Here is a 12,767-nt window from a genome sequence, read left to right as displayed (position 1 = left end):
AGCGCCGATTGGGTGCACACGTGGACGTGGGGATAGCGCCGTAGCGAAGCGTTTCGATGGCGTCCGGGAAACCGTGGATGTGCGGGCGGGGTGGGGAAGCAAATTGGATGGTTCACAATAGACCGGGGGCATACAACTGGGGCGGGCCGGGCTGGGGTTCGGGCTGGGCTAACACCAAGCCCAATATGATCATGGCATGTTCGGGACTATGAAAACCATTCTGTTTTAGAAAAAAAAGAATTGAAAAACATATTAGTTTATTTGTTTTTAGAATACATATGTGTATTCTTGAAATTTTTAAAAACATACAGACAGATATACAAGTATTTTTCCCACTTTTGGCCCGATCCTCGTGTCGAAAACTAGGGCTGGAGCCCGAGCCCGGCATGGCACGAGTGACGTAAGTGCATACACTTTAGGTCTTCAGGATTGATATCAATTAATTCATGAAATTAATCCCTGCGGGAGCTGTCAGTTCCAGCAAGAAAATAGTTATTGTCGATTTTGGAATTATTTTAATAAATTACTAAGAATAATTGATCGCAAAAGATTGATTCCTAAATTACGTCCAAATTTCATAATTTAGTAAAAGTCCGTATCGTAACGCTCGATATGAAAATATTTTATTAAATTGTTAAATTAAACTCAACCGCACTGTTAATTTTAGAATAAATTGATTTTAATAGATGATTGAAAATAATCACTATCACAATGGTCGATTCCAAATTTAGAAGTGAACCAACCTGTGGTTGGATGGTTAGAGGGACTGTGGTATCCCCAACCCACCAGGATTCAAGTCCTGATATGCCGGCTCAGTTTTTCAGAGGTGCTCATAGAGATAGGGTGTGCGTGTGTGCGTTCATAGGGGTGAGTGTATGCGTGTGTATATGAACGCTTTGTGTCTGTACTGTGTTTTTTTTTCAAATTTAGAATGTTAAATTTACAATCAAAATAATCACCAGCACATGTCAAGGGATGGACGGTTGGATGGCGTTGCATGCGATGCAGCGTATTGTACCTTATTATGGGGCCAGCTCGGCTGCATGTTGCATGCATGCTGCGGAGAAGAGAAGCCGCAAAAAGGCCAGGCACTGCCAGCCTACGTGCAAATAGGACTAAGGTGTTGCATGCCACCGGGTTCATCTTGGTCAAATGCCGTGCCCGTTGAGGGGCCGGCCGGTACCTACCGCTGAAGTGCAGAGGCCACCATGTACGAACTTGGGTGCCATGTATGGTGACTTGCGTACGACGGGGCGGAAGGCTGGGTCCGCTCCATGCTTGCTCTAATTAAGCTGGATGAAAGCGTATGCATATGCAGGTTTCTACCCAGATAGTAACACACATATGGATGGATGTTTGCAGCCATGGCTGGACCCTTGCCGATCCCAGCAAGGAAAGGTGTCATGGCATCCTCACATGTATCTTCAACATGAACTAGTAGCAAGCAACCATGATCTACTTCTACTTGCAACTGATGAAACAAATTAATTGTTCGATAGATAAAACCAGGAAGGAATAACGACACTATCTCTCTCACATACTTTGAGATCGACACTTTATTGGCCTAGACCCATATCCATCTGAATCTCACGACACTTTGACGACTGACTAACTCATGGCTGCAGCATAAGCTCCGACTAACTGACAAACTGAACTCGATAGACGATCTGCCTCCGACTCCCCTTAACCATTATCCAAACCACCATGCATGCATGTTGCGCTCTTTCACTGCGCCCCGGCGTCCGGCAGGTGGCCGCTGCTACTCTCGCCGATGCTCCTCTTCAGCTTCTGCTTGTCGGCGCGCTCCTCGGCGGCACCGGGGCCGGCGCCATTTGCGGGCATTGCGCTCCACACGGACGCCGTGAACAGGGGCCGCTCGTGCCACATGAGCGAGAGGCAGCCGCCGATCTCCTGGACGCGGAACCCGGCGCTGGAGAACATGCGGACAAGCTTGGCCGCCTGATAGGCTGCGCTCGGACCCAACGGCACGTGGGTGAGACCCATCCGCCAGAGGCGATCGCACCAGCATGCGAGCGGCTCGTGGCGCTCGGTGCGGGCGCTGCCCTCGCCGCAGACGATGTCGAAGATCTCCCTCTGCACGTACGCGTCGGCGCCGGCTCCGTTGCCGATGACGTCGTCACGGCTCACGGACATGGCCTCCATGGAGTCGAGCACGGAGCCATAGTAGAACATGGCGTTCTCGAACCGCGTCGACAACCTCGGCTTGTTGTGGTCCGCCTCCTGCTCCACGACCGTGAAAACCCTGGGCTGCATGGACGCGATCCAGCCGAGCACGACGTCGATGGGCGTGGGGAGAGACGTGGACGCGGCGTCCGGGTCCACCAGGAGGCGGTGGAGCTGGCAGATGGAGTTCACGGCCACCGCCTCTCCGGGCAGGACCTGGAACATCCACGGCTTGAGCTGGTCCAGGCTATCCTCGGTGACCCTTTGAAACGAGAAGGGCACGTTCATGGCACGCGCGAGCTCGGCGAGGCGGAGGCCAGCTTCGTCGACGGCGGGCGCGGAGCCGACGCCGGTGATGCGGACGGACGGCGGGCCGCCGGGGCGGCCGGAGAGGGCCTGGATCAGGGCTGGCCACTGCACGCCCTGCTTGATGGCGAGATCCACGACGTGCACGCGATCGCAGCCCTCAAACGCCTCGAGGATGGCCTGGTTGGCCGTGTAGTGTGCGAACTTGAGGTACGGCCCCGCATCGTAGAACTGACGGTAGAGCTCGCCGGCGCGCTCCGGTGAGGCGTCCTGCGTGAAGGAGGAGTGCGGCGACGCCGGGAAGAGGCGATGGGCCAGCGCGGCAGCGAAGTGGCTGGCGACACGGCCAATCCCAGTGGTGGTCGAGACAGACGTCGCGAGGATCGTGCGCGCCTCGGAGAGCTTGCCGGCCGCGACCGCATAGTCGCCCGCCTCGATGGCTTCAGCGCACTTGTGGAGGATGTGGATGAGGTAGAGCGCGATGTTCTCCGCATCCTGGCGCCTCTTGGCTCCCACCTCCGCAACGGCCGGCGGGATCGTGGGCAGGACCGCGGGCGCGTACGTGGCCGGGTCGAGGCAGTACGAGGCGTCGGCGCTGTTCGTCGCGGCGGCGGCGCCCTGGACGGAGTGGAGAGGCAGCGTAGCACCGGCGCCGGACAGGGAGGCGGCGGGGGCGGGTTCCATGCCCTGCCAGTTGAAGGCGAAGTGGCCCATGTGTTCCTCTCGGGCGAGCTGCGTGAAGATTGTGAGTGCTAGGCTAGGCTGCGAGTGCTGGCTGTGTGTGAGCGTCCATATCCATGCTTCGGGCGTATTTGTAGGTGTGTAGAGCGCCGATTGGGTGCACACGTGGAGGTGGGGATAGCGCCGTAGCGAAGCATTTTGATGGCGTCCGGGAAACCGTGGATGTGCGGGCGGGGGTGGGGGAAGCAAATTGGATGGTTCACAATAGACCAGGGGCATGCATCTGGGTCAGGCCAGGCCGGGCCGGGTCAGGCTGGGGTTTGGGTTGGGCTTACACCAAGCCCAATATGATCATGGCATGATTGGGACTGAGAAAACGATTCCGTTTCAGAAAAAAGAAGGAATTGAAAACATATTAGTTTATTTGTTTTTAGAATACATATGTGTATTCTTGAAATTTCTAAAAACACACACACACACGGATGTGCAAGTTTTTTCCCCACACTTCTGGCCTGGGCCTCGGGTCGAAAACTAGGGCCCGAGCCCGAGCCCGGCATGGCACGAGTGACGTAAGTGCATACGTTTTCGGTCTTCAGGATTGATATCAATTAATTCATGAAATTAATCCCTGCGATTTCAATTCCAGCAAGAAAATAATTATTGTCGATTTTAGAATTATTTTAATAAATGGATAAAATTAATTGATCACAAAAGATTGATTCCTAAATTACATCTAAATTTAATATAATCTAGTAAACTGCGTATCGTGATGCTCGATATGAAAATATTTTATTAAATTACTAAATTAAACTCTACCGCACTATTAATTTTGGAATTAATTGTTTTAATAGATAATTGAAAATAATCACTATCGCAACGGTCGATTTCCAAATTTAGAATATTAAATTTACAATTAAAATAATCACTAGCGCATGTCGATGGATGGACGGATGGATGGCGTTGCATGCGGATGCCAGCGTACTGGACCTTATTATGGGGTCGGCCCGGCTGCATGTTGCATTTGCATGCATGCTGCGGAGAAGAGAATCCGCGACCCCAACAAGGAAAGGTGCCATGACATCTTCACATGTATATCTTCAACATGAACTAGTAGCAAGCAACCATGATCTACTTGCAAACGGATGAAACAAATTAACTATTCGATGGATAAAACCAGGAAGGAATAGCGACACTATCTCTCTCACAGACTTTGAGATTGACACTTTATTGACCTAGACCGATATCCATCTGAATCTCAAGACACTCTCACGACTGACTGACTCACGACTGCAGCATAAGCTTTTAAAAAAAAAACTTCACCCATATATTGATCAAATAACAATAGACTTACGATCGTTCATTACATAATTAGCCACACAGGACTGAACAGAATTACACAGAATACCATCAAACATGGTATCAAAACTAAATTTTGCTATCTCATGCGCCGCCTTATTAGCCTGCCTATCGATCTTAACAATTTTGAGATCAACAATAAACTTGGAGGCGCTAATCGATTTCATTTTTAGATCCACGTAAGGAGACATGTCAACAGTTTCTTTCGCTAGGAAAGATGCAGCAAAGGAGCAGCCAGTTTCCAAGATAATTGGTTTGTGAAGAGAAATACCAATGTATAGCCCGGCGAGGCACGCACGAATCCGCTTCGGAGCACATACGAATAAAATCCCAAGAAGACACCAGGACTTCTCCCAGATGATTCCTAGCGACAACCCCAACACTAGCAGATCTCAAGCTCTCCAGAAAACTAGTATCAACATTTATCTTAATATATACTGTCGCTCTGGAGGCTTCCAAACAACACAATCATTTTCTTTTTGCGGACTAAGATTCTCCCCATTCCCCTTCCCTTTGGTGCTTTGGTCCACTTGCACACGAGCGTTGGAAGTGGAGAAAGTCTTCCAATAATTATCCACGAAGATAACAGACGCATTCACCGATTCTTTCCCTTTTCCAAAAATCAAATCGTTCCTCAGATGCCAAGCTCTTTGGAACATAAATAACACTTGCTCGCGTACCGGAGACCCCAATTGGTCAAGCAGGATGAGAAGCCAGTATGGCCCCCACTATTAGGAAAAGGGCTATAGCTAATATGAACATTAATGGCGCACCATGTATATGATGCGCCACTGCTATATAGCAGTGGCGCACCATATACATGGTGCGCCATTAATGACATATTACTAATGGCGCACCTGGTGTGTGATGCGTGAAGGAAATATGCCCTAGAGGCAATAATAAAGTTATTATTGATTTCCTTATTTCATGATAAATGTTTATTATTCATGCTAGAATTGTATTAACCGGAAACATAATACATGTGTGAATACATAGACAAACAGAGTGTCACTAGTATGCCTCTACTTGACTAGCTCGTTAATCAAAGATGGTTATGTTTCCTAACCATAGACAAAAGAGTTGTTATTTGATTAACGGGATCACATCATTAGCTGAATGATCTGATTGACATGACCCATTCCATTAGCTTAGCACCCGATCGTTTAGTATGTTGCTATTGCTTTCTTCATGACTTATACATGTTCCTATGACTATGAGATTATGCAACTCCCGTTTGCCGGAGGAACACTTTGGGTGCTACCAAACGTTACAACGTAACTGGGTGATTATAAAGGAGCATTACAGGTGTCTCCAAAGGTAGATGTTGGGTTGGCGTATTTCGAGATTAGGATTTGTCACTCCGATTGTCGGAGAGGTATCTCTGGGCCCTCTCGGTAATGCACATCACATAAGCCTTGCAAGCATTACAACTAATATGTTAGTTGTGAGATGATGTATTACGGAACGAGTAAAAAGACTTGTCGGTAACGAGATTGAACTAGGTATTGGATACCGACGATCGAATCTCGGGCAAGTAACATACCGATGACAAAGGGAACAACGTATGTTGTTATGCGGTCTGACCGATAAAGATCTTCATAGAATATGTAGGAGCCAATATGGGCATCCAGGTCCCGCTATTGGTTATTGACCGGAGACGTGTCTCGGTCATGTCTACATTGTTCTCGAACCCGTAGGGTCCGCACGCTTAAAGTTACGATGACAGTTGTTATGAGTTTTATGCATTTTGATGTACCGAAGGTTGTTCGGAGTCCGAGATGAGATCACGGACATGACGAGGAACTCCGGAATGGTCCGGAGATAAAGTTTGATATATATGATAATAGTGTTTGGTCACCGGAAGGGGATCCGGATGTTTCCCGAAATGTTTGGGTACGAGAATACGTTATTTGGGCCAAAGGGGAAAGCCCACAAGGTTTTTGGAAAGCGCAAAAGGAAGTTTTGCGGAGTCCAGGGGCCAGACGCCAGGGTCCCTGGCGTCTGGGTCCAGACGCCGGGAACCCTGGCGTCTGGCCCTGGAGTCCGAGAAGGACTCTTGCCTTTCGGGTGAAACCGACTTTGTGGAGAATTTTACTCCAAGTTTCGACCCCAGGGCTCAACATATAAATAGAGGGGCAGGGCTAGCACAAAGGACACATCAAGAAACACAAGTTGATCCACGTGATCTATTCCTTAGCCGTGTGTGGTGCCCCCAGCCACCATAGTCCTCAATAATACTGTAGCAGAGTTTAGGCGAAGCCCTGCTGCTGTAGTACATCAAGATCGTCACCACGCCGTCGTGCTGACGAAACTCTTCCCCGACACTTTGCTGGATCGGAGTCCGGGGATCGTCATTGAGCTGAACGTGTGCTCGAACTCGGAGGTGCCGTAGTTTTGGTGCTGGATCGGTTGGATCGTGAAGACGTACGACTACTTCCTCTACGTTGTGTCATCGCTTCCGCAGTCGGTCTGCGTGGGTACGTAGACAGCACTCTCCCCTCTCGTTGCTATGCATCACATGATCTTGCGTGTGCGTAGGAATTTTTTTGAAATTACTACGAAACCCAACAGTGGCATCCGAGCCTAGGTTATTTATGTTGATGTTATATGCATGAGTAGAACACAAGTGAGTTGTGGGCGATATAAGTCATACTGCCTACCAGCATGTCATACTTTGGTTCGGCGGCATTGTTGGACGAGACGACCCGGACCAACATTACGCGTACGCTTACGCGAGACCGGTTCCCCCGACGTGCTTTGCACATAGGTGGCTTGCGGGCGACTGTCTCTCCAATTTTAGTTGAACCAAGTATGGCTACACCCGGTCCCTGCAAAGGTTAAAACGGAGTCTATTTGACAAACTATCGTTGTGGTTTTGATGCGTAGGTGAGATTGGTTCTTGCTTAAGCCCGTAGCAGCCACGTAAAACTTGCAACAACAAAGTAGAGGACGTCTAACTTGTTTTTGCAGGGCATGTTGTGATGTGATATGGTCAAGACATGATGCTGAATTTTATTGTATGAGATGATCATGTTTTGTAACCGAGTTATCGGCAACTGGCAGGAGCCTTATGGTTGTCGTTTTATTGTATGCAATGCAATCGCGATGTAATGCTTTACTTTATTACTAAGCGGTAGTGATAGTCGTGGAAGCATAAGATGGCGAGACGACAACGATGCTACGATGGAGATCAAGGTGTCGCGCCGGTGACGATGGTGATCACGACGGTGCTTCGAAGATGGAGATCACAAGCACAAGATGATGATGGCCATATCATATCACTTATATTGATTGCATGTGATGTTTATCCTTTTATGCATCTTATCTTGCTTTGATTGACGGTAGCATTATAAGATGATCTCTCACTAAATTATCAAGAAGTGTTCTCCCTGAGTATGCACCATTGCCAAAGTTCGTCGTGCCCAGACACCACGTGATGATCGGGTGTGATAAGCTCTACGTCCATCTACAACGGGTGCAAGCTAGTTTTGCACACGCAGAATACTCAGGTTAAACTTGACGAGCCTAGCATATGCAGATATGGCCTCGGAACACGGAGACCGAAAGGTCGAGCGTGAATCATATAGTAGATATGATCAACATAACGATGTTCACCATTGAAAACTACTCCATCTCACGTGATGATCGGTTATGGTTTAGTTGATTTGGATCACTTAGAGGATTAGAGGGATGTCTTTTTAAGTGGGAGTTCTTAAGTAATATGATTAATTGAACTTTAATTTATCATGAACTTAGTCCTGGTAGTATTAGCATATCTATGTTGTAGATCAATAGCTCGAGTTGTTGCTTTCATATGTTTATTTGGATATGTTCCTAGAGAAAATTGTGTTGAAATATGTTAGTAGCAATAATGCGGATTGGATCCGTGATCTGAGGTTTATCCTCATTGCTGCACAGAAGAATTATGTCCTTGATGCACCGCTAGGTGACAGACCTATTGCAGGAGCAGATGCAGACGTTATGAACGTTTGGCTAGCTCAATATGATGACTACTTGATAGTTTAAGTGCACCATGCTTAACGGCTTAGAATCGGGACTTCAAAGACGTTTTGAACATCATGGACCATATGAGATGTTCCAGGAGTTGAAGTTAATATTTCAAGCAAATACCCGAGTTGAGAGATATGAAGTCTCCAACAAGTTCTATAGCTAAAAGATGGAGGAGAATCGCTCAACTAGCGAGCATGTGCTCAGATTGTCTGGGTACTACAATCGCTTGAATCAAGTGGGAGTTAATCTTCCAGATAAGATAGTGATTGACAGAATTCTCTAGTCACCATCACCAAGTTAGTAGAACTTCGTGATGAACTATAATATGCAAGGGATAACAGAAACAACTCCCAAGCTCTTCGTGATGCTGAAATCAACGAAGGTAGAAATCAAGAAAAACATCAAGTGTTGATGGTTGACAAGATCACTAGTTTCAAGAAAAGGGCAGAGGGAAGAAAGGGAACTTCAAGAAGAACAGCAAGCAAGTTGCTGCTCAAGTGAAGAAGCCCAAGTCTGGTCCTAAGCCTGAGACTAAGTGCTTCTACTGCAAAGGGACTGGTCACTGGAAGCGGAACTACCCCAAGTGATTGGCGGATAAGAAGGATGGCAAAATGAACAAAAGTATATTTGATATACATGTTATTGATGTGTACTTTACTAGTGTTTATAGCAAACCCTCAGTATTTGATACTAGTTCAGTTGCTAAGATTAGTAACTTGAAACGGGAGTTGCAGAATAAACAGAGACTAGTTAAGGGTGAAGAGACAATGTGTGTTGGAAGTGGTTCCAAGATTGATATGATCATCATTGCACACTCCCTATAATTTCGAGATTAGTGTTGAACCTAAATAAGTGTTATTTAGTGTTTGCGTTGAGCATGAATATGATTTGATCATGTTTATTGTAATACGGTTATTCATTTAAGTAAGAGAATAAATTGTTGTTCTGTTTATATGAATAAAACCTTATATGGTTACACACCCAATGAAAATAGTTCGTTGGATCTCGATCGTAGTGATACACATAATCATAATATTGAAACCAAAAGATGCAAAGTTAATAATGATAGTGCAACTTATTTGTGGCACTGCTGTTTAGGTCATATTGGTGTAAAGCGCAGGAAGAAACTCCATCCTGATGGGCTTTTGGAATCACTTGATTATGAATCAGTTGATGCTTGCGAACCATGCCTCATGGGCAAGATGACTAAGACTCTGTTCTTCGGAACAATGGAGCGAGCAACAGATTTGTTGGAAATCATACATACTGATGTATGTGGTCCGATGAATATTGAGGCTCGCGACAAATATCATTATTTTCTGATCTTCACAGATGATTTGAGCAGATATGAGTATATCTATTTGATGAAACATAAGTCTGAAACATTTGAAAAGTTCAAAGAATTTCAGAGTGAAGTGAAAAATCATCATAACAAGAAAATAAAGTTTCTACGATCTGATTGTCGAGAAGAGTATTTGAGTTACGAGTTTGGCCTTCAGTTAAAAACAATGTGAAATAGTTTCACTACTCATGCCACCTGGAACACCACAATGTAATGGTGTGTCCGAACGTCATAACCGTACTTTATTGGATATAGTGCAATCTATGATGTATCTTACCGATCTACCACTATCGTTTTGGGGTTATGCATTAGAGACAACTGCATTCACGTTAAATAGGGCACCATCAAAATCCGTTGAGACGACGCCTTATGAACTGTGGTTTGGCAAGAAACCAAAGTTGTCATTTCTTAAAGTTTGAGGTTGCAATGCTTATGTGAAAAAGTTTCAACCTGATAAGCTCAAACCCAAATCGGAGAAGTGCGTCTTCATAGGATACCCAAAAGAAACTGTTGGGTACACCTTCTATCACAGATCCGAAGGCAAGATTTTTTGCTAAATTTGGAAACTTTCTGGAGAAGGAGTTTCTCTTGAAAGAAGTGAGTGGGAGGAAAGTAGAAAACTTGATAAGGTAATTGTACCTTCTCCTTTATTGGAAAGTAGTTTATCACAGAAATTTGTTCCTGTGACTCCTACACCAATTAGTGAGGAAGCTAATGATGATGATCATGTAACTTCAGATCAAGTTACTACTGAATCTCATAGGTAAACCAGAGTGAGATCCGCACCAGAGTGGTACGGTAATCCTGTTCTGGAAGTCATGTTACTAGACCATGACGAACTTATGAACTATGAGGAAGCAATGATGAGCCCAGATTCCGCGAAATGGTTTGAGGCCATGAAATCTGAGATATGATCCATGTATGAGAACGAAGTATGGACTTTGATGGATTTGCCCGATGATCGGCAAGCCATAGAAAATAAATGGATCTTCAAGAGGAAGACGGACGCTGATAGTAGTGTTACTATCTACAAAGCTAGAATTGACTACGATGAGAGTTTCTCACTCGTATCTATGCTTGAGTCTGTCCGAATCATGTTAGTAATTTCCGCATTTTATGAAATCTCGCAAAAACAAAACTGCATTCCTTAATGGATTTATTAAAGAAGAGTTGTATATGATGCAACCAGAAGGTTTTGTCAATCCGAAAGGTGCTAACAAAATGTGCAAACTCCAGCGATCCATCTGTGGACTGGTGCAAGCATCTCGGAGTTGGAATATACGCTTTGATGAGTTGATCAAAGCATATAGTTTTATACAGACTTGCGGTGAAGCCTGTATTTACAAGAAAGTGAGTGGGAGCACTACAACATTTCTGATAAGTATATGTGAATGACATATTGTTGATCGGAAATAATATAGAATTATTCTGTAAAGCATAAAGGAGTGTTTGAAAGGAGTTTTTCAAAGAAAGACTTCGGTGAAGCTGCTTACATATTGAGCTTCAAGATCTATAGAGATAGATCAAGACGCTTGATAAGTTTTTTCAATGAGTACATACCTTGACAAGATTTTGAAGTAGTTCGAAATGGAGCAGTCAAAGAAAGAGTTCTTGCCTGTATTACAAGGTGTGAAGTTGAGTAAGACTCAAAGCCCGACCACAGCAGAAGATAGAAAGAGAATGAAAGTCATTCCCTATGCCTTGGCCATAGGTTCTATAAAGTATGTCATGCTGTATACCAGATCTATTATGTACCCTGCACTGATTTGGCAAGGAAGTACAATAGTGATCTAGGAGTAGATCACTGGACAGCGGTCAGAATTATCCTTAGTGAAATAAGGATATGTTTCTCGATTATGGACGTGACAAAAAGGTTCGCCGTAAAGGGTTACGTCGATGCAAGTTTTGACACTGATCTGGATGACTCTAAAGTCTCGATCTAGATACATATTGAAAGTGGGAGCAATTAGCTAGAGTAGCTCCATGCAGAGCATTGTAGACATAGAAAATTGCAAAATACATAACGGATCTGAATGTGAAAGACCGTTGACTAAGATTCTCTCACAAGCAAAACATGATCACACCTTAGTACTCTTTTGGTGTTAATCGCATAGGATGTGAACTAGATTACCGAATCTAGTAAACCCTTTGGGTGTTGGTCACATGGCGATGTGAACTATGGGTGTTAATCACATGATGATGTGAACTATCGATGTTAATCACATAGTGATGTGATCTAGATTATTGACTCTAGTGCAAGTGGGAGACTGAAGGAAATATGCCCTAGAGGCAATAATAAAGTTATTATTTATTTCCTTATTTCATGATAAATGTTTATTATTCATGCTAGAATTGTATTAACCGGAAACATAATACATGTGTGAATACATAGACAAACAGAGTGTCACTAGTATGCCTCTACTTGACTAGCTCGTTAATCAAAGATGGTTATGTTTCCTAACCATAGACAAAAGAGTTGTTATTTGATTAACGGGATCACATCATTAGCTGAATGATCTGATTGACATGACCCATTCCATTAGCTTAGCACCCGATCGTTTAGTATGTTGCTATTGCTTTCTTCATGACTTATACATGTTCCTATGACTATGAGATTATGCAACTCCCGTTTGCCGGAGGAACACTTTGGGTGCTACCAAACATCACAACGTAACTGGGTGATTATAAAGGAGCATTACAGGTGTCTCCAAAGGTAGATGTTGGGTTGGCGTATTTCGAGAATAGGATTTGTCACTCCGATTGTCAAAGAGGTATCTCTGGGCCCTCTCGGTAATGCACATCACATAAGCCTTGCAAGCATTACAACTAATATGTTAGTTGTGAGATGATGTATTACGGAACGAGTAAAGAGACTTGTAGGTAACGA

General features: G+C 45.0%; 1 protein-coding gene across 1 annotated transcript; it reads right to left on the bottom strand.

Annotated features, from left to right (window-relative positions):
• Positions 1-1,725: 1,725 nt before the first annotated feature.
• On the bottom strand, positions 1,726-3,204 carry LOC119356365 (DELLA protein SLR1-like). The gene has a single exon (XM_037623320.1). The coding sequence runs from the start codon at positions 3,202-3,204 to the stop codon at positions 1,726-1,728; it is 1,479 nt and encodes a 492-aa protein (XP_037479217.1).
• Positions 3,205-12,767: the final 9,563 nt, after the last annotated feature.

Source organism: Triticum dicoccoides, chromosome 1A (genome assembly GCF_002162155.2).
Source record: "Triticum dicoccoides isolate Atlit2015 ecotype Zavitan chromosome 1A, WEW_v2.0, whole genome shotgun sequence".
Classification (NCBI taxonomy): domain Eukaryota; kingdom Viridiplantae; phylum Streptophyta; class Magnoliopsida; order Poales; family Poaceae; genus Triticum; species Triticum dicoccoides.
The sequence above is the reverse complement of the archived record's forward strand: the minus strand, read 5'-3'. Positions and strand labels throughout refer to the sequence as shown.